General features: G+C 35.5%; 1 protein-coding gene across 1 annotated transcript in view; it reads right to left on the reverse strand.

The window, feature by feature from the left end:
- CNTNAP2 (contactin associated protein 2) overlaps positions 1-26,750 on the reverse strand; it is a 1,981,926-nt gene that overhangs the window by 1,330,288 nt on the left and 624,888 nt on the right. Inside the window, exon 3 of the mRNA XM_025433996.3 lies at positions 4,780-4,973. Within this exon, the coding sequence (XP_025289781.1) occupies positions 4,780-4,973 (194 nt within the window). The remainder of the gene's footprint in view (positions 1-4,779; positions 4,974-26,750) is intronic.

A 26,750-nucleotide genomic window follows, 5' to 3' on the forward strand; every position in this document is an offset into this window, starting at 1 on the left:
CTTAGTTTCAAAGGCAGGAAAAAATTCTAGATTTGTTCGAAAGAATCTAAGTATACTATTGAACTGTGAAATAGTTATGTTTTACATTTATAACTGGAACAGATTTGGAAGTGATTTGGAAAATTAGTGCAACCACTACAACAAATGGTTGAAAAGTTAGGACAGAATAATCTATTCATTTTTAAACAATCTCCCCTTGCATGGCTCATTGGACACATGGCCATCATTATGGTAACAAATAATTTGTTACAAGCACCGCAAAGGCTCTTGGCATAGAGCTAGATCTCCCAGCCATGCTTTACAAGCCAGCCTGCACTGCACTGTCTACCAATGGCCTTTCCATTTGTCAACTGAAAGATATGCCAAAGGTTTGTCCACAATTCTTATTCCCATTTTAGGTCATGTTTCCTTTGCCTAAAACAGTCTCAGATATTTTAAATCATGTTAAGAGTAAACTGAGGTAGAATGTATCTGGAAAGGATAGAGGGGGACTAAACTACCTGAAGATTATTATTATAGACTATTCTCATGGAAAAGAAATACTACACAAGTTTTGTATATAAACTAGAATGCTGCTAGTTTTGTAGAATGCTTTTATACAGGCAATTGAGAACATACATGTTTCTAAATCTTCATAATTCACAAAATTTCTTTACTTACATAAGCTCATGTAAATCTCCTAAGAGGCATTATTCCCATTTTCCAGATAGGAATTGGAGGCACAGAGTGACCTCTCTAAGTTTATAAACCACACATATGAACCCAGATACTTGAGTTCAAGCTTTTAGAATACATATCTTGGCTTTCACTTACTGAACTCCTGGTTATATGCTAATCTACAAAGATGTTTTAGGAACTTTATTTAGATATGAATTAGTAAGATATTTGGTTAAAAAGGAGGTCGAGAATACATATTCAAGCTATTGATTTGATGTTCAGAAAAACATGTAATCTATGTAATGTAATAATTGTAATAATAATGTAATACATTAACCTGCTATTATTTGCTTTCCAGCTTTTGTACAGGTTTCAAATTAGTAAGAAACAATGATGATTTCTGTGTGTGTATGTATGTGGAAAAAAGCGTGTAAGAGACTCGTGTTTTTAATATATCTAGCAAATTAATATTCTTTTCAATATTGCTTAGAGAATATGAACTGATATTCCTATATTCTTGATAAATATGTAAGGATGTAATTTAAATACCATAAACATGTCTGTTCTGTGGGATTCTCCATCTAATACATTCAGTGGTTACTGATCCCAGTTTGATAACTGCTTACTATTAATGAAAGGGATAAAAATTGCTTTAAAAAGTAATTAGGAATATATAAGCATTTGCTTATCATGTAATAAAAAAATTTTTAAAGGAAGAAGAAGATATACATTTACATTACAGGTAAATTTAAATTTAAAGCATGACTGGGAGATCTAATTTTAAATTTATGGTATGTTACTATCTTGCAAAACAATAATGGTATGTAAAGGAGGCATTCACTGTTAATACTTCAACTGCCTATTTTGGCTCCAAATATCTGCATTCAAAAACCAGTAATTGAATTTCCCAAGCAAAGCTAAATGCAGCCTCATAGCAAAAATCTGCTGGAATTCTTATTTAATGTAATGCTGAATGGACTTTTGATAAGAAATGCTCACACGGAATACTTTCTCCCTGTCCTAAGGATTATACTTAGGAAGCCAGAAAACACCTCAAGAGCAGTATGCAAATTAGATTTTGTGGACTATGTAAATGCATGATTTTTCAGGGGGTGGGCAATTTTACCAATCTGCACAGATTTTTCTGGTACATTAGAAAGAAAATTCTGAATAGAAGGAAATGGCATTGTGGATAAAGTATAAAGAATTCTATTATGCCACGTATTATCAGTAAGAACTGAGAAGGTTTGACTAGTTAAGCACGTTTAGCAACTCATATCTTTGAGTATGAAATATTCAAATAAACCATTCTTGAGGACTATTTTCAAGAGCCATTATCATTTCACAGTCAGATTCCAAAGTCAGATTAATGACTTTAAAATTCTGTTAAATTGTCAAAATTTCTCATTAACATGCCTTGTTCTTCACTTATTTTTAACACAGTACTCAATAGTCATAAAATAATTCATATTCTCCATATGCACATTTAATAACAATATTATCAATAAAATTAGTTATGATGTCCATCCCTCCTATAATTACATAAAAGAGTAACAATTTGCCTTTGTTAAAACCAATACTGAAGTATTTGTTTTTGTTTTGTTTTGTTTTTTTTAATTTATTTATTTATGATAGTCACACAGAGAGAGAGAGAGAGAGGCAGAGACATAGGCAGAGGGAGAAGCAGGCTCCATGCACCGGAAGCCCCACGTGGGATTCGATCCCGGGTCTCCAGGATCGCGCCCTGGGCCAAAGGCAGGCGCTAAACCGCTGCGCCACCCAGGGATCCCCAATACTGAAGTATTTGAATTTACATTGCTTTTCATTCTTCTCAGATAATCATTTTTCCACCCATTTGGATGGATAGGGAAAACAACTTGTTAACTGTATCAACCTAAAAATTTTTGACTATCTGGAATTTCCCATGGCATGGAGGGTTGTCCATCAAACAGCTATCCAAATCTATGTCAGAAATCTCTCTTTTAAAAAAGATCTTACCAATTTTTTATTTGACAGAGAAAAAGAGAGAGAGAGCACACGAGTGGTGGGAGGGGCAGAGGGAGAGGAAGAAGCAGACTCCCTGTTGAGCAAGACTCCATCCTAGAATTCTGGCATCACAGCCTGAATCAAAGGCAGATGCTTAACCAACTGAGCCACCCAGGCACCCCCAGAAATCTTTTTTATTTAAACGTAATATATATAACATTAAGTAGTATTTAGATTAAAAGAAAATTTAATATTTAGTTACATTTTTTCATAATCTTATGTCTGAAGTGTACTTTTTGGTCAAGATTTGTAAATGCTAAACTTCAATCACTTAGTGCACGTTAAGACATAATGAGCTATAAAGTACTCAAGAATTTTTATTTTTTAATTTTTATTTATTTGTGATAGTCACAGAGAGAGAGAGAGAATGAGGCAGAGACACAGGCAGAGGGAGAAGCAGGCTCCATGCACCGGGAGCCCGACGTGGGACTCGATCCCGGGTCTCCAGGATCGCGCCCTGGGCCAAAGGCAGGCGCCAAACCCCTGCGCCACCCAGGGATCCCAGTACTCAAGAATTTTTAGAAAACAACGAGTTTTATTTCTTTTAGAATACATCAAGCCAAGGGACTATCTTTTCACATTAACAAGGATTAAACCATTTCTGTCATAGGTTATTAAAGGAATGTAATCATTATGTTGTAGGCTCACTGGCATTTAAAAAAACATTTCACAGTATGTAGTTTGTGCTTCAAACTTGTTTTGATTTCTGAAATTTCATAATTGGCTCACTATAGTTTCTTCTAGAAATAATCACTCATCACATACTTATTTTTAATGAAAAATATAGGATATGAAAGGAAGAAACAAAAGGAACACCAGAATGGCAGAGAACAGTAGAAAATACATTCTTCACACCATGAGAAAAGCCTGAGAGCCCTGAATGGAGATGAAGCCTACCTTCACTGTGTGTGATTACTTCCATTGGGTGGCCTGTCTCTCCCACTGAACCCCTGGTATTTTATGTTAACCCAAAGAGTCCAAGTCACCCCAGAAAATTTGAACTTTCTTAGTTCTTTGAACTTATGTCTCTATATTTTTTCAGAATGAGCTATCCCTAATTGCTAAGTATCTGAAAAGCAAAATAAAGGCCAAAATACCTCTGTGTTGTTGTTTCGTGTGTGTGTGTGTGTGTGTGTGTGTATGTTTTGTGTATGTGTGTGTGTGTGTGTGTGTGTGTGTGTGTGTTTAAGATTTTATTTATTTACTCATGAGGAACAGAAAGACATGGAGGAGCAGGCTCCATGCAGGGAGCCTGATGTGGGACTCGACCCCACATCTCGGGTTTCCAGGATCACGCCCTGGGCCAAAGGCAGCGCTAAACCACTGAGCCACCCGGGCTGCCCACTTCTGTGTTTTACCAGCTATCTGTATTACAATTTAGTGCATTATGATAGGAGAGGATTTGACACTCTCAATCATAGAATTAAAACTTTACAGAAACAGAAAATGTGAAAGATGGTTTGTTGTCTGGTTTATAGCCCTCAAATCATATCACCAATATGCTAATCTGATTTTAAGTCAGAATCCACAGAGAGGGACACTTGGGTGGCTCAGAGGTTAAGTGTCTGCCTTTGGCTCAGGGCGTGATCCTGGAGTCCTGGGATTGAGTCCCTCATCGGGCTCCCTACATGGGGCCTGCTTCTCCCTCTGCCTGTGTCTCTGCCTCTCTCTGTGTGTCTCTCATGAATAAATAAATACAATCTTTCAAAAAAATAAAGAATCCACATAGAGTTGGAAAATAATGAATGTTTCACTGGAAGAATTTGTGACCTGAGCCCTAACTGTCTACTCAAAGTTGGTTGGTCTGTTTGGTCAGTCTCTTTGTCTCTGCTAAATTTTGAGGGAGGTCTTTTCTAATTTTCTAATATCTTTTTATATCTCATAATAAACTTCTTCCATGCCCACTTACCTATAGGCCAAAAACCAATCTAAAGTATGGTTCCCTGTGTTGGCTGTAGATTAGGATGACCTGGGAAACTTTAAAATCCCTATGCCTAGGCTGCCCCATAGACCAACTAAACCAAATCTTTGGAGGTGTGACCAAGACAGTCATATATTTTTCTGACAATGACTCACCCAGATGTTCCCATCCTGATGATAGGGTTTCCAATTTCTCCCAGTGTCACTGTATAGCATGCGGTACTGGGTCACCCAGTCTGAGCTGCTGTATCTTCCTTGGGTTGCAATGGCGCTGATCTGCTTCCGATTGCCAAAGTCAACCTGAAGCCATTGATAATGGTCACTGTCGGATGGAGACCATCCCCCAGCACCTGAAAAAGGTCACGGCAAGAGAGGAAAATGGATATTTAGAGTTGAAGTTCTATAATTGACAATGCATTATTCTACATCTTTTAATTGGCCTTAGCAGTGCAACATTCTACAGATATATTATGGGGTGTCCTTTATAGATGCCATTGGGACTTCAACTAATATTCTTCCAGCTGGGTAACATTGATACTCTAACCTCTTTATGGTGTAATTATGTGCTCATTTTCTCCTGAGCAAATGTCTTCATAATTCCTCAATTAGATCTTATTAGTACATGTCAAAGTCTAATTGGCTGAGGGTTGATCAATTTAGCATGAATTCTTCAACTAAAAATCACTAGGAAAAAGATGTAACAATCTACTAATTCCTCATGTGAGGTTTTATGTCTGAGTAGATTATAAGTGAAACAAAAAGCAATTACATACAACTCTAAACTCTCTTTTGCTTTAAAAAGTTCAGAGCTCAGAATCCTAGCAATTCTTGAGATGAGGCCTAATCTTACAGTAAGCCCCATACTCATGAGAACTAAGGTATATAGTACTCAGGTAATGTGTTTGCTAACACTTAAGAGATATACAACCCATGCCTCTTGATAACCACATTTCTAGGAAAATAATTTCAGTTACTAAATGAAGTAAAACTTCTTTTGGTAATATAAAAATTGTTAAATAACAAAAATGCAAAAATATTTTGAGACAAGTAACATTCATATAGAACAAAATACTCTTAGTTTATAGCACTATATGAAATAACTATGATTATAAGTAAACATATTACAGAAAATGTGGCATGATGTTTAGTGCTAAGGGGCAAGATAATTTTTTGAATGAGTTTTGCTACTAATGGGAGTGAATGGTAGAAAAGTATTAAATAAATTATCAAAACATCAATATATATGCAGCACTTTGCAAATTAAAAACTTAAAAGTGACAATAAAATAATTGATTTTATGAGGACTATGATAAAAGAAGTCATTTTATAAATCATCACAGATATATCATTCATTAAGTGACGTTTACATGGTTTATTTCTGCTTTCAACTATGATAGAATATCTCTCCTGCCATAAAAAAAATCACAAAATTACAAAATATATAAAGTTACTCTTTATAGGGATTAGACAACAGACAATACAGGATTCCTGAACCACAAGAGAAGATAAACAAATGAGGTGACCACTGACAGATGACTGACTTTTTGCCTGTTTCACTTTCTGGATTATGTGGCATGTAGAAGAGCATCCCAAACAGTACAACAGTGTCATGGAGATGGAGACATATCAAAATCAAAGCTCTGGAGGAAGCTGGAGTTTGCAGGACAAAGTACCAGGGAGGGGGCAGCTATAAAGAGAAAGACCTCTGGAAATCTGCATGGGATAACCAATGAGCCTTGGAAGTTCAAACTCTGTATGAATAGTAACCTGTGTATTTGCAGACCAAGGCTCCGCAAGACAAGGTAAAGGCCTTTATGAAATGAAAAACAACCAAAGGAAGCACAAGGCTGGAAGTAGTTTAACTTCACACTAGAGAAGATTGAGAGGAGTTGTTGAACAAGGTTAGGCATTCAGCAGACATCTCAGAAAAATTAGAATAATTTAGTCCTAAAACAAGGGCTACTCTGGGCACATCTGAATAAAGATTGGTAACAAGTCTGAAAAAAAGATCAATCTGACCTACAAATAGATTAACTCCTTGCTCAGACAAAACTCAACACTTCATTAAAGGATGCCATGAAAGTTCAGAAGATCAACAACAAAGCATCCATAATGTCTAGTATAATTAAAAAAAAAAATTAGACATTTGAGAGAGCAAGAAAAAATAACTTAAACAAGAGAAAAGTCAATCAATAGAAATAGATTGTAAATAACAGAGTTGATGAAATTAGCTAAGCAGGACTTTAAAACTGAGCTTATAAATTAATTATATTCTTTGAAATAAAATATATAAATGTTGAAGGAATGATATATTAAGGAAGAAAAGATACAACCAAAGAGAACAAAATGGAAGTTTTGTTCTATATATGGTTGGGGTTGGGGGTGAGAGGGAGAGGGAGAGGAGAATCTTAAGCAGGCTCCACACTAGCCATGGAGCCTGATTCAGGGCCCAATCCCACAACCCTGAGATCATGATCTGAGGCGAAATCAAGAGTTGGACACTTAAACAACTGAGCTGCCCAGGTGTCCCTCTGAATTATTTTTATATCTGAAATAAAACTTGCACTGGATGGATTTAGCTGCAGATTAGAAACTGAGAAGACATTCTCAGTGTACTTGAATACAAGGCCGTATAAACCATTCAAATGGAAGCTCAGAGGGGATAAAATGTTTAAAAATGAACAGTGCGGGGGATTCCTGGGTGGCTCAGCAGTTTAGCACCTGCCTTCAGCCCAGGGCATGATCCTGGAATCCTGGGATCGAGTCCCGCATCAGGCTCCCTGCAAGGAGCCTGTTTCTCTATCTGTGTCTCTGCCTCTCTCTCATTCTCTCATAAATAAAGTCTTTTAAAAAAATGAACAGTGCTTCAGTAGACTGCAGGATACTATTAAGTGTCCCAACAATCATGCAAGCAGAGAATTAAAAGCAGAGAAGGTAGACATTGGGAGGAGACAAAAATACGTTTTAAAAAATATTTTATTTATTTACTTTAGAGAAAGAGAGCTCACAGTGGGGGTGGGACAGAGGGGGATGGGCAGAGGGAGAGAGAGAAAATCCTAGGCAGATTCTCCACTGAGCTAGGAGCCCAATGTTGAGATGGGTCCCAGGACCAGGAGATTGTGACCTGAGCTGAAACCAAGAGTCAGGTTCTCCACTTACTGAGCCACCCAGTTGCCCCTATTTTTTTTTTAAGTGGGCTTCATGCCCAGCGTGGATCCTAATACAGGACTTGAACTCCCAACCCTGAGATCAAGACCTGATCTGAGATCAAGGGCCAGACATTTAACCCACTGAACAACCCAGGCACCTCTAAAAAGTACATTTGAAGAAACAGTAGTTGAAAATAGTAAACCTGATATCTTAAGGATTCAGTGACATGTAATCAGGATAAATACAAAGAAAAACACACCAAGTGTCATTACAATCAATTGGTAAAAAATAATGCTAAAGAGAAAAATCTCAAAAGTACCCAGAGGCCAATAACAGCTTAGCAAAAAGGATACAAGGCAAAAGACAACAGAATGACATCTGAAATAAGTCAATCAGGGAAGGACAAACATATGGTCTCATTCATTTGGGAAATATAAAAAATAGTGAAAGGGAATAAAGGGGAAAGGAGAAAAAATGAGTGGGAAGTATCAGAGAGGGAGACAGAATATGAGAGACTCTTAACTCTGGGAAACGAACAAGGGGTGGTGGAAAGGGAGGTGGGCGGAGGGTGGGGATGACTGGGTGTCGGGCACTGAGGGGGGCACTTGATGGGATGAGCACTGGGTGTTATGCTATATGTTGGCAAATTGAACTCCAATTAAAAATAAAAAAAAAGAATGACATCTGATAGGATGAAAGGAAAGGAAAAAACAAATGTGTCAATCTAAAATTCCATATCCAGCAAATATATCCCTTACACATGAAAGTAACATGATATTTAGGGCAAAAGCTGAGAGAATTTATCTCTAAAAGGTATATACTTTAAGAAATGAAAATTTTTCAGCGTCCAGGAAAATTGACCATATTGAAACTCATTTCTACGTGAAGAAATGAATGCTGGTAACGGCAAACATGTCAGTAAATATAAGATATTTTTTCATGTTTCCAAATTTCTTTAAAAGATAATTGAGTTTTTAAAACAAAAATAGTAACAATGGGTTAAAGGGTTTTATAACAGATGTCGAAGTCAAACCTACAACTACAATAGCACAAAGGACAGGGGGCAAGGAAAAAAAACATTCTGTATCGAGTTCCTTATGTTACTAGGGAATGATACAATATTATTTGAAGGTAGTAACCCTATAATCAAGGATCAGCAAGGTTTTCCTTTTTTAAAAAAGATTTTATTTATTTATTTATTTATTTATTTGACAGACATGGGGGAGATGGAGAGAGAGGGAGGGGGAGAAGGGGAGAGAGAGAAAGAGACAGAGCAAACAGGATGGGGGAGCTGCAGGCTGAGGAAGGGGAAGAAGCAGGCTCTCCAATGAGCAGGGAGGCAGATGTGGAGTTCAAATTCAGGACCCTGAGATCATGACCTGAGCTGAAGGCTGATGCTTAACCAACTGAGCCACCCTGGTGTCCCCAGCAAGCTTTTTCTATAAAGGGTTTGATACTAAACATTTTAGGCTTTGCAGGCCATACACCTCTGGTAGAACTACTAACATCTGACGTTATAGGATGAAGCAGCCACAGACCATGTATAAACAAGGGTGTAACATGTTCCAATAAAAGTGAGAAAGTGTAACTTCTTCAAGTATCAGTATGTCCACTGCAAGCATTACTTCCTGCAGTGGATGCCGTGATGTGCCATTCGGGTCCTCCTGTATGACAGGAGGAATGATTCCCTCAGTTATTTCAATGTTGCCAAAAGATAGTTGTTAGCTCTAATTCCTCTTGAGGAACTTACTGAGTGAAAAATAGGCACCATATCCAAGGCCATGCCTCTTCCTGGGGTTGTGCACATGCAATGACTCGTCAACCAGGAGTTTGAAAGGGCAGTCCTCCCACCTCATCTGGGGAATACTGGCAGGTCATCACAGTCTCTAGAATTGGTGAAGCCTCCACGGAATCTATTTTGAATGGCAACTACTCCCTCTGTCTCTTTCCACTTCATCCCATTCCTTTACTTTAGGGTCTCCATCCCTAAAGTACTAAAAAATTCCTACATCTTCTCTATCTTAGAATTTGTATCCTGGGAAATCCAATCTCCAATACCTCCTTGCAATCACTTTTCTGATAATCTGCTCACTAACAATGGGAGTTGTATCTGTGTCTGTAATCTATATGCTTTTTCCCCCCTATTGTAGTATTTAATATCCCTATAGTCATCTACCATCCACATGCCTATCTTACCTAGAATTGTATAAAATGTTAGAGGGGCTGTAGATGAACTACTCATTAACAGATTATAAAAATACTTTCTTCTCTATTAAATACATTGTTCCAAACCTAGAAGAAATTCTATAGTGAACTGTGTCGAAAGTTCTATCTATGCGTTACCCAAAACAACAAGGTGATTTGGTCATTGAAGTAAACGTGCAATTATTACAATGACCACAGAGGGTAAAATGTGAGTATTGAATTGTTTAGTGGTGAAATTAGAATATTTCTCCTCACTAGTCCTCAAAAAGAATTCCAGTATAAATTTTTTAAGTTACTCATTTTTTGCTGCATTATAACTTTTCAATAAAGAGATGATTAGCATACAAATACTTATTCCCATTAATCTCCCTACTTTAAAAGGTAGAATTTATTGTCAACTTTAAAGGAAGCAAAATTCCAAAAGAAGGGAAAACAGAAGTTAAAAGTTATTCTTTGCGGTGAGATGTGGAGAAAATAGTGATTAACCTCAAGGGGAGGGCAAATGTCAGGCTTTCATGATGAACATGGTGGAAAGATCAATGAAAAGTTTCCTATTTCTCTTTGATCTATAAAGAAGTGTAATTTGGGGAAGTTGATTACTTTGTTCATTTGGCTTGTGAAATGTGCAGCCTCTATTGATCCAAGGATTAAGGATTATAACTTTTTCATCACAAAAACCTCAGAAAAATGGTATATAAGGGGACAGAAGTGCTCCTCAACATATTGGGAGAGGCTAAGAGGGCAAATGTGTTCTGAATGGATGTTGTGAGAGCTCGATGGAAAAAACTGCAAAGTTGAAGAGAAGATAGAGGAAGTGGAGATATTGAATAGTCATAAACTCTTGGTTTCTAAGAAGACAACACTAACTCTTTTTTGGAAATAATAGAACAAAAGTATCTGTAGATAACTAGCAAATTATTAGCATGAATTGAAAGATGTGTACTTATATAGACCTCTTATCATTTCCTAAACAGGAAGATGCTATTCCCTCCCTCTTTTTCTCTCCCTCTTCTCTTCTACTTCCCTTCATCTCTCTCTCTCTTTCTCTTTTTTTCCCTCTCTCACATGCATACACTCCGTGTGTGTGTGTGTGTGTGTGTGTGTGTGTGTGTGTGAATTATAAAGATACATACTGTTTATATTCTAGTGCCTCAGTCTACTGGGGTTGAGTGATAAATTATAATAGAGAAGCTGGAGAAATGGATAAAACTAGACTTCTAAACTTAGTGAAAGCTTATAATTATGTGGCCATTTCTGATTTGTAATTTATAAATCAGTACCTCTGAGAGAAAAGAAAAACTTAGTAGGTGGTTCAAGAGAGGGCTTGAAATTTCTTTTCTAGTGATAAATGGCTCCTGCATAAACATCATGCCCAAGTGGGTGGTTGTAATACTACCAGAGATTATAAACCTAGATTCTAATTTAAAAGAAAAAGGGAGAAATTTTTTTCAATTAAGTATAGAACTAACTTTAATAACTGGTTGAAAAATATGTATCAGATGAAAAGAATAAATTGAAAAGGAGACTTGCAGGCAAGATAATATTATGAGTTCAGGCTTGGAGGCCTCCTTCTGCTCTAAATATATAGTATTTTTAGATAAGATAGATAAAAAGAAAATTGAAAAGACATAGCCAGGATAAAAAATAAGATAAGCATCTCCATGCACAAGAAATGCAACCAAAATGCAAAGCAATGGACCAAAGCAGAGGCTGACTGGATTCAGGGTCTGGGAAAACACAGAGGCAGCAGGGCACCAGCTCCTGGGGAATATTGGTAAAAAGAAGTCTCCCCATGTGTGTCAGGGAAAGGAAGCCTGGGTCAGGGCTGAAAATAAGACTGGCCCAGGACTAATTTGCTTGTAAAACAAGACTAAAACAGCTGCTTACTGACTTGGAAATATGGCCCAGATGAGACTGTGCCCAAAGATGTCAGAAAATGAGGGACATTTGGGTGGTGCTCCCTCTCTCTCTCTCTCTCTGTCTCTCTCTCTCTCAAACAAACAAACAAACAAACAAACAAATTTTTTTTTTTTAAAAAAGGAAGTTAGAAAACAGGTACATATGAGCTCGGCACCAAGACTTGGTGAGTGGACCATGATTCTCTAGTTAGACCACCAGACAAAGGCACAAGGTAATCCATGTAAGATGTGGCTCTGGACTGCGGATGTGGTATGCTGAATAGAGAAAGTCACAAAACTATAAGGCAGAAAAGGAGGTGAGAGACACAGAGCCAGAAATTTGAAATCACAGGAAAGAAAACAAATGCCACAAAGTCAGCTAAGAAAATGTCAAAAGTTCATTGGAAATTAATTCCAGATGAAGAGCCATCAAGGACCAGTGGAAATAAATATGTTTTAGGTTCTCAGAAATATAATGTATTCATTAAAAACAACAGTAATGATCAGGTGCAACCAGAGGAAATAAAGCATTTACAGACAGATACTAAAAAGAGCCAAAAAGTGATCTCAGAAATAAAAAAAAATGTAGTCATTGATAGGAAAAAGAAAACTTCATCAGAGGAAAATCCAAAAATTACATATTACCTCAGAAAGAATTGGTCAGCTGAAAGGTAATATTGAAGGATTTATACAGAAGTTAATATAGGAAAATACAAAGCAAGTTAGAATTCAAGAACTTCTGCTTTTGACCAAGATGGAGTCATAGGGATTGAATGTACTTTCCCACCTGAAACAATGAAAAAGTAGTCAAAATACAGCAAATGGCAATTTGGAAGACGTAAGATGTGAGGCAACCAAGGGCTGGGATCTCTGAGATATGGGACAACATGAAGTGAGTCATACTTCCTGGCTTCCTATCTTGAGACAAGTCTTCAGTTGAGCAATGATGAGCATACATATAGGCAGAGACCACCCAGAGCTGAGCAAAGAATCATCTGAATGGCGGAAGGTACTTCTTTCCTACAACTTACCATATGATCCTACCATCCCCCTCTTAGGTATTTTCTGAGAGAAGATAAAGCATGTGAACATAACAAAGTTCTGTGCATCATGTTCTTTTTTAAAAGATTTTATTTATTTATTAATGAGAGACACAGAGGGAGGTAGAGACACAGGCAGAGGGAGACGCAGGCTCCCATGGGGAGCTTGATGGGGGACTCGATTCTGGGACCCCAGGGTCACACTCTGAGCCGATGACAGACTCTCAACCACTGAGTCACCCAGGCATCCCTGTGCATGATGTTCTTGGCAGCTTTCCTTGTAATAGCCCAAAGCTGGAAACAACCTACATGTCCATCAATAGATGGATGAACAGAAAACCAAATGGTGTATATCCACATGGCAAAATACGGTTCAGTAATAAAAAGGAATGGACATTGATACACACTACATGGTCAATCTAAAAAATAATCTGAAGGGGCCCTGGATAAAAAAAAAAAGTGCACCTGCTACAATTCAATTTCTATAAAAATTCTAGGAAATGTAAAGTGATATATAGGAGCAAAAGCAGATCATCAATTGCAGGAGGAAGGGAGACAAGGAGGGGGAAAGAAAAGGGTTACAAAGTGACAAAAGTGAACTTCTTGGGGTAATGGATAAATTTATTATCTTGATTCTGTGATGGTTTCATAGGTGTAACATATAAAATCATCAAACTGTATAATTTAAAGGAATGTGCATATTAGTGTGCATCAACGATACATCAGTAAATCATTAAAATTTGTAACACGGAGCATAAAGGTAGAGTTTCAATGATAAGTCTAAAAAGTTCTAGAATAAAACAAATACATGGAATATAAACATTTGAAGAAGTAATCATTGAAATTCTTTCAAAAGAGAAAAAAACATGATTCCATGGATTTAAAAGACCCTCTGAACGCTAAAAAACATAGGTAATATAAGAGTATCATGGAAAGTGTATGATGGCGTGCAAATGAAAGCTGGTCTAAGATAATAAGACTAATGAAATGCAATATTTAAAACAAAGTTTAAGCAGACAATTGAGAATTATCTCGATTGATAAATAAAAAACTGCATCTGAAGAAGTGCAAAAAAATGCCTATAGTAAGCTCAGATTTTACTTACAATGGGACAGAAATAGCTAGAAGATGTGGCATATGACCAATTTATAAGAGCTCAAATAGGTTTCAACTAAGTGGAGATACTTGTTGATTGGAAGCCAGGAAAGAGCGGCATGACCACTAATTAACGTCTGCTGTGAGTTAGAGAAGTGAAAATGGCAATATTATTGTCATTCGTAAGATATGGGAAAATTAATGCCTATATAATGTTAAACAAAATAGTATTAAAATACATTTTGAAACAAAACAGAAAAAAAGAAGTGATTTTGTCAGACATTATTAGAAGACAAGAAGACAGAAAGCTTTGTCTACCATTTCTAGCTTCTGAAACAAAGACAAGAGACTTCACTTCATCCTGGGAGTAGCAGAACTAATAACTGAGTAGAGGAATTACCTCCTGTAACAAGTTAGGACAGAAGCAGAGAGGCAGAGCTGCTTTAACTTCTGTGAAACATTCAGCTTGTATCCCAAACGACTGGCATTTTTCATAAATGTAACCTAGCGTCTTTGAATATTTATCAAAGGAGGTGCCAGAAAAGTAAAGATAGCCCCCCCCCAACACATGCACACACACACACACACACACACACACACACACACACTGCAAACAAGGGACTTAGTAAATATAGGGAAAAATAGATAAGAAAGCTCTCCTTCAAAATCTAGCATGTGGGTTATGAGCATTTAGAAAAAAAGAAAAATGGAGGGTTGGTGATACTGGAGGTATTGGTGGGTTATAAAGATTTCCTTTTTTTAAAAAAAAAGATTTAAAAAAAAATAAAAATAAAAAAAAAGATTTTACTTATTTATTCATGAAAGACACAGAAAGAGAGAGAAAGAGAGAGAGAATGAGAGAGGCAGAGACACAGGCAGAAGGAGAGGCAGGCCCCATGCAGGGAGCCTGATGTGGGACTCAATCCCGGGACTCCAGGATCCTGGGCCAAAGACAGGTGCTAAACCACTGAGCCACTCACGGATTCCCAAGGATTTCCTTTTTGATCATGTCCTTGTTTAAGAGAACACAGCTAATTCCATAGATATGTGTCTAATTTGATTTTAGCAAGGTATTTGGCAATATCTCTGATAAATATAAAATATTTATATAAATATATATAAAATATATATATATTTTATAAATATAAAAGGGTAAAATGTGGTCTAGAAGATAACAGTTTTGGGAGCATTCAAAATTGGCTAATAATTATGCCCCAAATATGTTGATTAATGACTATGTCAACTTGACGAGAGCTCCTTAATGATGTGCCACAGGCTTTCATCCTGTATACTGTCATTTTTAATATTTTTATTATCTAAGGCATGGAAGACATGCTTATGAAATTTGTCAATTACATAAATCTGGAAGAGAGACCTAATGGGATAACTAACTGAATTATGATGTAAAATGTTCTTGACTGACTGCAAATCTGAGCTTGTACCAGCACAATTTGCTTTACTATCAGTAATACATCAAAACGGCCCTTATGAACAAATGCATTATCAATTTCACGATTAAGGTGTATAATGCATAGAAATAAATATGCCAATTTAATTCACTTTTTGGAAAACACAGCGTCGAAATGATGGCATCTAACTTTAATACTATGTTTTCAGTACTGTGTTCAAAACATTTTTGATACGTTTTTATTAAGGCTTTACATATAAATAGAAAAATGAACAAACCACAAATATTGTATTAGGAATTAGGAATTATCACAAAATGAACATAGCTGTGTAATCACCACACAGATCTATAAAGAAATCATTGCTAGCAACCCACAGGCTCTCTGGTGTCCTTTTCCAAATGTGCTCACCTTTCTCTTCCCCAGTGAATTGCTCCAGAGATTCATCGATGGGGTTGCATTTAGCAGTATACAGTAGGTTGTAGATTGCTCATTTTCTTTCTTGTCTAATATCACACCGTATAATCTACTTCTATTCATGTATCCTTCTAGTGTTAAACATGGATATTTCCAGAGTCGAGTTATTATGATATAATATTATGATATCATTATCTTTATGATATATTATATTATTATGTTTATGATATGTTATATTTATGATATATTATAATTCAGCCATCAAAATTCTTGTTCATCTATGTGAACACCTATTTGTGCATTTCTGTCGGGTATATGCCCAGGAGTGGGATTGTGGTCCAAAAATGTTTGTATGTTTACATTTAGTCAATTTTGGCAACAGTTTCCCAAAGTATTTGAGCTGATTTTTACCCACACCTCCCCAAACACACATGGCAGTAGGTCATCAATTTCTGTTGTATAGCATCCTTACCAAAATTTGATATTGTTAGCCTTTTTTTGTTGTTTTTATTTCACGAATGAGAGATATATATACTTGTTTTGCTTTTATTTAAATTCAACTTGCCAACATATAGTACGACATTAGTTTTTTTGTTTCTTTGTTTTTCCAGTAAGTTTAATTTAGACATTCTGGCTGTTTAGGAACAATGTAAGTTTAATTTTCATTTTTCTGATAACTATATTTATTCTGTTAACATTATAGCTTATAAAATTATTGTAAATTAAGACATAAGAGTTGTGAGTGCAAGGATAGGCAAACTGACCAAATAAACAAAATACAGATTCCTGAAACAAGACCACATGCATACAGTGCATACCATCACATGAGTTATGAGTTATGACACAGGTAACACAGGGAAGTAGTTGAGAAAGGAGGTTTTTTGTTTTTTTTTTGTTTGTTTTTTTTTTTTTGTTTTGTTTGTTTTCAAGAATATGTTCGAGGTTCATTGGATAACCACATGGGAAAAAATGAAATGTGGCTTTTCTGTATACTATACTCAAAAATCTAGTTAAAAATAGGTACAAATGTGAGAGATCAAACACTAAAGCTTCTAGAAGATGATGTAAGAGAGTAACATCATATTCCTGGAGTTGGGACAGATTTCTTAAATAGGACTCAGAAGCACTAGCTATGTAAGAAAAAATGGATAAATTAGATTATATTAAAATTAGAAATTACAGATTATCCAAAGGTATTAATAAGAGAGTGAAATGGATAATCACTGACCAATGGATGGTATTTGCAAATGTATAACCAACACACACTCATATCTAAATTTATAAATAAGTCCTGAAAATCAGTAAGAGATATTCAGACAATTCAATGAAAAAAAAAATGATCAAGGACTCTTAACTGACATTCCACAGACACACAAAAAAGGAATATATGCTATAAAACATATTTTAAAATGCTCAACTTCATGGGATTAACATTTTAAGACAGACCCAAAACAAGAATGTTCAAACAGAGTAACCACTGAATTTCATCATATTTCTTTGAAGGGACCAAAGATGCTGAAGCTTTACAAGAGAAAATCAAGGAGTAGCAATTTCCATCTTCTACTATTTAAAAGAATAGAGACAGAAAGTTTCTCAATTATGCAACAATAATGCCACAAACTCCACAAGTGTGCATCTTTATGTACATTGATTATACAGCTTTAGCTCATATTTTCAAAGTTAATATTTTGCTTGAACTAAGTGAAAAAATTTACTTCTTGACTCAATGCTCAGTTGCATTTCTCTGTCCGTAGATCACTCATTTGAGTGCAAATTCTTTGCATTTTTGAATTTGATCAAGAAATAACACTGAATATCAAACTGTTTTCAAGAAATTTGAAACTAATACCTTACTGGGGGAACAAAAATCTCCTTGTTAAATATAGTTGTTCCTTCAAGGGTCCTGCATACTACACAATGAAAACTTGCAGAGAGATCTCTTTATACTGTTAATAATTTCCAGATATAAAAGCATTATTAAAATCAGTAAATTTCTTGGACTTCGGCAAAATTAAAAGCAAATCTATTGAGGCTTCCTTACATATTCATCACTTTAGATGTAAATGACTATCTGAGATGTGAGAAATAGGCTTATTGCAAGGCAAGTTTGGTTTCATATATTAAAAAATATACATTTTCAGGAATTTTGCAGGCCAACTACATTTTAAGAACTTTGACTTAAGCCAATTTGTTTTTTAAAAGGTTAGCTATTACCCTAAGAATATGCTATAATAGACAAGGAAAATGAAAGCCAGACAGACACAAGAACTATATTGCTGCATGAAATTGCATAAAGGCCGGATAGCAGCTGAAACTAATGTGAGCTCAAAATTAGGTCTAATGAGCTTCCTGTTCTGCACAGAAGCCACAGCGCAATTTCTGTTCTCATCAGAACAGTAGATCTTCTTAGGAAGTTAGTCTGGGCCAGGGGGCAAAAGTGAACACGTGTACACAAGTCTAATTAATGTAATATACTAATTAAGTTTGATTAGAAAATCTTGAACATTGACGTGCACTATAATCTTCAAATTTCCTGACCAGGGGCACCTGGGTGGCTCAGCATTTGACCATCTGCCTGCAGCTCAGGTCGAGATCCTAGGGTCCTGGGATCAAGTCCTGCATTGGGCTCCCCGCAGGGAGCCTGCTTCTCCCCCTGCCTATGTCTCTGCCTCTCTCTCTGTGTCTCTCATGAATGAATAAATAATTTTTTTTAAAAAAAGAAAGAGAAGAAAAGAAAATAAAGAAAAGAAAAGAAAAGAAAAGAAAAGGAAAGGAAAATTTCCTGACCAAACAGTGCTTAAGATGTATATTCTTATTTTTTTAAATGTCTTAGAAATACTATAACAAAGAGAAAATTGACATTTTCTCTGTGCAACTTTAGGTGGTGGCATCAGGAAAAGAAGATTAAATTATATAGTTAGAATTCAGTATAATAATCTAAAAAACATTACATAGGTAACAGCAACAATAGAGTGGATTATTACAGAAGTAGTGAGCTCCCCATTACTGGAGCTATTCAAGTGAAAGCTAGATAATAATTTCTTCAGAGGGGATTTTTACTTAGGATGGGAAGCTGGACTAAAGAGCTTTTCATTTCATTCTCAAAGAAGGTTGTAATGTAATGCAAATTATTATGTTGAATTTGTTAGCAATACTATCAAGTGATTTTTATTTCAAGCGACTGCCTTAAAACTAAGTTATCCAAGTTTTGGTTGATCTATTTTATTAACATCAGGGGGAATGTTATTTATACTGCCGCTAAGTAACATTTGACTATATATAACCTTTTTTATTAAAGAGTCTGCTCGTTTCCATTTTTACCATGAATAACTTCCCCGGTTTATTCATTCAGCAAATATTTATAGAGCACTTCTAGATGCCAGCCATTAAGGCTTTTGTGCTTTGTGTTTAAAAGAATTTTTTCATAAGCAGTTTACCAGACTATTTTTTATATGCCAGGATACAATTTATTTATTTATTTGAAGAATGTACAAAAAATATCCCTTACTTAATAAAGACTTTATTACTGGCAAAGGATATATCTAACATGCATTGAAGGTTCATAGAAATGAGGTCTTGTGTGCAAAAAACATAAAAGCAAATGAAAATGTTATAATCAAATCAAAATCACTGAAGTCATTTTCCATCTCTGCAACTACTAAGAAACTGCTGTTTGATTCTTGCCTTTAAGAAAAACTGAAGAGCTTCGTGGTATACTCCAGTAGCCCTCTGTTCACTTACCCCTGAACGCAATTTAGGCCAAGGAATTTCTAAGTTTGGGGCAGGCACTGACCCACATGTGTTTTTTTTTTGTTTTTGTTTTTGTTTTTGTTTTTGTTTTGTTTTGTTTTTTTGTTTTGTTTTTGTCTTGTTTTGTTTTTTAATTAAAAGCTATGTGGGCAAAAGGTCAATTTTGTTTGCCAATTTACTGCTATACTACTCTGTATTCTTCATCTCTGGCATGCATTCCTATTAGTCTATGGAATGTTGGAAACAACATGGTTAATTAGGAACAGTTTCCTAACTTCTTTGCTCAAATGAATATGCACTGGCACTGTCCAGAAAAATACCATCATCCCCAAGATGTTTTTCTTTCTAATGAAATAAGAACAGTAAACACATTGTCACAGCTCACAAAATATGTTTGAAGGTGAAGGAGGTAAGTTTACAGGTTACAAATGGCCTCAGAATTCAGACACACAATAGTTATCATTAGGTTATCAAATAAATCTGATCTCTATTTACGGAGAAGACTGAGGGGAGGATGTAGCTATAGAAATAATCAAGTTCTAGAACTCGAAACAAATCCTGAACAAGTCCTTTTGAATTTGAGGACTGACTTTTATTTGCCATTTTTAATAACCACTGCTAGCCATGGTTCCCTAGACATATGAGGCTCTGAATAAATATCTAGTAGAAGAGTGAACACAAGATTTAATTAAATAATAAATGAATATATGATTGGGCGAATTGACAAATACATGACATTCTGGAAGCAAGAGCCCTAAAACAAGAGAGAAAAATCCTTGGGCCCACTTGTATGACATGAAAGAAAGGGACAGATCATGAAAGACAAATAGTGAATTGAACTGTAATAAAAAATATATATACTTTTTTTTTTACAAATATTCTTGATTCCCATTGTATCTTCAGTAAAGAACTGAAATTTTTGTTAAAGCAGTCATTGCATTTCTGTGAAATGTTACTTTTGGCTTAATATAGAGTAAGTGAATTCTCACTCAAGAATAGGTATTTGTTCCTTCTTGAAAATCATTTAGTTGCCCATATCAGTTAAATCTTTATAAATTAAATCTGTTAGCCACTATCTTTGAAGGTCTTTTGAGTTGAATCATAACTTCAGGGATCAAAACACACAAAAATGGGGAAAGGACTGTCATTTAGATTTCAGAGTTTTGTGTGTGTTTCTTTTTTTTTTTCAGATTTTATTTATTTATTCATGAGAGACACAGGGAGAGGAAGAGGGAGAAGCAGGCTTCCTGCAGGGAGCCAGATGTGGGAATCGATCCCAGGACCTCAGGATCATGACCTCAACCAAAGGCAGATGCTCAACCGCTGAGCCACCTTGATGCCCCTAGATTTCAGTTTTAACAAGTTGTATTTGTCCGCAGTTATTACTCCTACATCAGCATGCCCAATCCCGTGAACATAATCATAATCCCTTTCTCAGTATGGTAGAAGCAAATGGCCTACGTGGTCAGGAGAGTGAGTGGACTGAATATCTTGATGAGCTAGAAATGAACAAGGACTTTCTCATCAAGGGATGGGCAATGCTGGCCCTGGTATGCTCTAGAAGTATCCAGCAGGCTTGACTGAGAGAATGCACAATTCAAACTGAAAGTTTTAAGAATTCAAATTTAACTCATCATGATAGAAAACTCCTTGAACTTCTGCAGCAGCTTTTAGCTAAGTGGCTAAAATTAAGTGACTTTCAAAACTGATTTTCATCTATATCATCGAAATCTAGTCTCTAGCTAACATGTTATACCAAATAAGGTTTGGTTACTTATTATTGTTTCCTTCACTTAAGAAAGAAAAGGGTCAGAGGCACATTTACAGAATGAAAATGTTCTCACTGGTAACTAAATATAGTTTACTGTTTATTAACAAAATAATTAGGGATGCAAGTAATATCTCCATGCCATCTGCCTCAGGGACTCCTTTATTGAAGCCTCATTATTTTCTGGGGCAGAGGTTCTGCCATAAAAGAGATCACTGGGAAAAAATGCACAATAGTGAAAAAGAAGTGTACATATTATCTATGCATTAGCAAAACCTGTCACTGGATATGCAATAACCCCAATGATATATGCAAATAATATATGCAAAGCTGCATGCAAACTTGTCTGCAGTGTGTACAATGATAGTTAATGATACACACAAGTGTTATATATACACTGATGCATGCAACAGTACAAAATTGTCAATGATCTATGCAATAATATAAGGAAAATAACTTGTATATGAAGTGATTTTCAGGCTAGGTCTTCATGAAAGTACAAAAAGATGAGGCCATTTTCTTGTGAAAGATCATGACAATTGAGACAGATATTTCTACTGACTTGAAGTGAGTGGAAAATTGCCTCATTTCTCCACTTTTTACATTTATACACTCAGTCTGTATGATGTAGCAATTTGAAATGTTTGAAAACTGAGGTTTCTTTCTCTGCTTTAGTTCCCCTCCTTTTTTTTTTTTTTTTTTTTTTTGTTTTTTCAGAGAGAAAATCCAAAGGGATTATTTTCAAGATCAGCATACTTAAATTTAGTAAACACACCCTTTAGGTCAAACTCAAATGTCTTTTACAAGTTTTGTGATCGTCTCCATAACTCATGAATAGTAAGTGACTCCCTCTTCTTTGGCCAGCACTTCTTGTGCACATTATGTATTCCAATCCCTAACCCCAGTTTCTGGATGGCAGGCATTATGTCATTCCCAAGTTCAGGCCGAGAATCCTCATGATTCCTGTGAAAGTATATACAACATTGCAGCTTCTTTCAAAAAATACCTGCTGTAATAACAGAAACTTTTTAGTCAAAAGAGGAGATTTTTAGCATCCGTATACTTGGCAATATAAACCTAGTTCACAAAAAAAGTAGTGGGTGTGTTTTGATATAAATAGAAAATATTTATAGTAGTTCCAACTCTTTAGGCTCTGAATGTGTAGAGAAACAACAGTAGGATATATATATATATGATATATATATCATATATATGTATTTATAACAGATGGGTCTTGGAAATACAGTTGTTTTTAGTACAATCTTCTATAAATGTTATCTTCATATACATAAAGCCATCAATCCTCCTTGCAAAGAACTTCTTTAATAAGTTTTCCTATAGGGCAAGCTGGAAATTGGCTGTCCTAACAATGGAAGAGGACAACTTAAAGAAAGAAAAGTCAAGACAAAACTTAACAGGCCCAAAATGCTTTGTACGTCTTCATAAAGTTAACATCTTCCACTATCATGAAAAGTTTCCCACATCTTCATGACCACCACATCACTCATCTTGACTCTTCAGGCTGAGATTGAAGTAGTATATTAAAACAGAAAGACCAGTGGGCTAGAATCAGGAAGCAACAGGACCTGTCTTAACTCTGTTCACACTTCTATAATAAAAGCATAGACTGGGTGGCTTAAAAACAAATTTATTTCTCACAGTTCTGGAGGTGGGGAAGTCTAAATTGGAGCAGCTGTCAGATTTGTGTCTGGTAAGAGTCCTCTTCTTGATTCACAGATGGCTGTCCTCACATGGTGAAAGGGGTGAGGGATCTCCCTGGGGCCTCTTTTACAAGGGCATTCATCCATTCATGAAATAGCAACCCTCATGACCTAATCACTTCCCAAAGATGCCACCTCCATCACACAGGGTGGGGATGGGGGCGGGGGGGTAGTTTCAACATATGCATTTTAGAGGAACACAAACATACAGTCTATGGCTGGTCCCAGACCATGTTACAAAAATAAGTTTTTGTTACATTATGGAATATGGTGTCCCAAAGAGAAGCCTCAAAATCATGAGTCAATCATAATAAAAATTAAGAGAGAAGTCATAAATAGTATTCGATGAGAAATCTTGGAACAAGAGGACACAATATTGTTGGCATAAATCCTTTGATAGGTAATGTTCTCATTATTTTGTTAGCCATCTTGTTCACAAAAGTTCTCATTAGAAAATACCTAAAACCCAATGATTGTAGGAGTAGAACAATGAGCAGTATTAGAGACAAGGGCCGGTGGAGCAGGTTATTTAATGCAAGTGAAAACTGTATTTCTCTTTTTGTCTGTTTTCTCTATTTCTCTTTATATTTACTGACGGAGAGTGAAAAAGCAAGAGATTAAGGTATTCAATTGCTAACTAGACAGTTTTTGATTAATTCCTCAAAACTTAATCTTGTAACTTTGTGATAACCACAGAACTGTAAAAACGCATTTGTTGTAGGAAATTGGATTTTTATATTTTAAGCTATAAGTGAATGCCAGTCTTGTATTATCTAGTTTATCACTATGAGGAAAAAAAAAAAAGAAGCTCCACATTGCAAGAGCCTTAGGGTACCTGACCTAATATTATGTAGACTATACCTGTGGTTTTGTAATTCAGAAAGCGTCAGATGCTCTGGATTTCTCCACTAGCACTGCTTGTAGTATCTGGCAACTTCTGATCAAATTACAATGGTAACTTTATTTTCTGCTGGAGACAAAATGCCACTATCCCTGCTATATGAGGAATAAATTGTAAGGGAGTACAGAAGCTAGAGCAGAAGAAAAAAAATATCACAGGAGAACTGATTTAAGGCGCATTGTCAGTGGGTGTATGGTGAGCAGATGGATAAGAGAAGTGACGGAACAAGCTGCTAGACTGAGTTTTAGAGTGAGGGCTACCAAGTGGCAATGGAGAGAGAAAAGAAGGGATCAAGGATGGCTTTCAGATGTTGTGGCTTGAAGAACTTACAGCGTATTGGGATGTATTTGCAAGATGGGAAAGACCATCATGGTCTTTGGTTTCAGGTAGTCTTGGAAGCAGATGGACCTATGTCATGTAAGCATTTTGTCATCTCACGTCATCACCAGAAGAAATGCCTATTTAGTACAATAAGATTCGTTGAAAGAGAGACCAGCTTCACAGAAATCTTATTATAGTATATTGTTATAATTGTTCCGTTTCATTAGTTACTGCTACTAAGCTCTTGCTCAACTTATAAATTAAAATTTATCACAGACGTGTATATATAGGAAATAAACATCATATATATATATATATAGTGTGTGTGTGTATATATATATATATATACTCATTTTGTATACTCATTTCATATATAGTACCATGTATTACCATGTATATCTGTATATATATATATACAGATATACATGGTACTATCTATGGTTTCAGGCATTCAATGGGGTTCTTGGAATATATCCTGCATGGACAAGGTGGGGCTACTGAGATAGAAAACACATTTGGGGAAGAAAATCAGAGATTGTGTTTCAGCCTTAAGTTAGAGATGTCTATTAGACTTTCAAGTCAAGATTCCAAGTAGGTGGTCTATATAAGCCTGGATATCAGGAAGAAGTCAAGGTTAAGGATATAAATCTGGAAGTCATCATATATGGATGCTCTTTAAAGGTGACATTAAGTGAGGTGACTTAGTGAGGGAAGTGAAAAGGGTCCAGGACTTGAGTGGACAATATATGATAACTATTTGGAGAAAAAGGAAAAAGAATGCCAAGTAAAGGTGGGAAGAAAAACCAGGAGAGTGGAGTGCCATGGAAAACCAAATACAAAAGCTTTTCCAGAAAAGGAAGTGGTCAGTTATGTTGCTTTTGACGTAATGTGGCAGCACGCTTTTTTCAATAGCCAAAATATAATCATGCTTTTAATCAATGAACTCCACTTTGCCAACACTGGACTATTTTCTCTTATAGGAATAGCACTCATTGCTTGACACTCCTTCCCTAAAGGAAAGAGATACGTGCATGAATAGGATTTTGTTTTACTATACCACTACTCATAATCAATGAAACGGGGACATCTAAATTTTCACAGGGGCAAGTTAGGGAACTTCGCACAAAGAAATCATATAGAAAACTTTGTAACCAATAGGTATAATAATAAAGAGAATTTCCAAAGTATTTATGAAAAGAACAGAACATGAAACTAATTATACATTGATTCAAAGTAGGTAAAATTATAAATAATACAGATTGGTATAGAATAAAATTTCACATCTTTATTAGATTGACTTATTATCATTATTATTTTAATTTTATAATGTAAAAGAGTTTATCATTATAATTTTACCTTCTGGCATGTTAACTAGTAATGCTCAATATCTCCCACCCACATACACACACTAATTAAAAAACTAACTAAATTACCTCTTTGTAGCCTTTGTCTATTTTCTTATCAATGTTTTAATGATCTTATCCCACTGTGTGAATTTTTTAAATAACAGGATGCTACTCTTTAGTCTCATTCCCGTAAATAAAATACTAAGAAAATGGTTTACATTCAAGGATCATATATAGTAATACGTTTACATGTGACCCAAATTCCCATTTCATTCATATTTAAAAATAAAATCCTGGAGGGTTTAGGTGACTGGCCCAGGCCACAGAGAACAAAGGGAAGAACTCAGTTTGAGCTCTGATGAGTCTGATTCCAAAGCCTAGCTTTCTTTCTCCATGCAAAAATTTTTTTTATACAAGATATTCAAAATAATAGATCATTGAAAATGTAAACAATTTCAATTGTTTTCAAATGTGTATTTGCTTAATGAAGAAACATGAAAAAATATGTTAAGCAGAGAGAAGTATGCAAAATACTTTGGCCTTCTTAAGAAACTGAAAGTAAAGGGTTTCTATGAACTTCTTAATGGGCAAATCAAATCCCTTTAAAAATTAATGAAGTGTCACCAGTTTAATACTGAAATAAAGGCAAAAAGTATCATGCTCCATTAGCAACACTGTCTCCTGTTATTATTTGAATTTGGTGTTAAAGATGACATTCTCACCATCCCTTAGTAAAGAACTTCCAATTCAGAGCAACTATGAAAACTGTCTGATATAAGAACCAATAAGCATATTTAAAGTTAAAAAATGAGAGAAATTTTTAAAAAAGGTTATTGTAAACTAATGAGGAAAAATATAAATACAAAAATGCTTAACCATTAAACTGTTTATTCAGCTCTCAATTTTCATTCTAATTTTTAAAAAAATTACAAATCCATGTGTTGCTGGGGAGAAGGTACAATTTTATTTAAAATAATATAATGCTGCATATACAAACAGACAAGAATTTCTTTATGAGTAAAGGCCTCTATCTTGAAATTGCTATTACTGAACAGTGAAGCAGTGTGGTATTGTGTATTTGCTACAGTCTTGTCAACAGATTAACAATC

The sequence above is a fragment of the Canis lupus genome, chromosome 16, assembly GCF_003254725.2.
Source record: "Canis lupus dingo isolate Sandy chromosome 16, ASM325472v2, whole genome shotgun sequence".
Taxonomy (NCBI): Eukaryota; Metazoa; Chordata; class Mammalia; order Carnivora; family Canidae; genus Canis; species Canis lupus.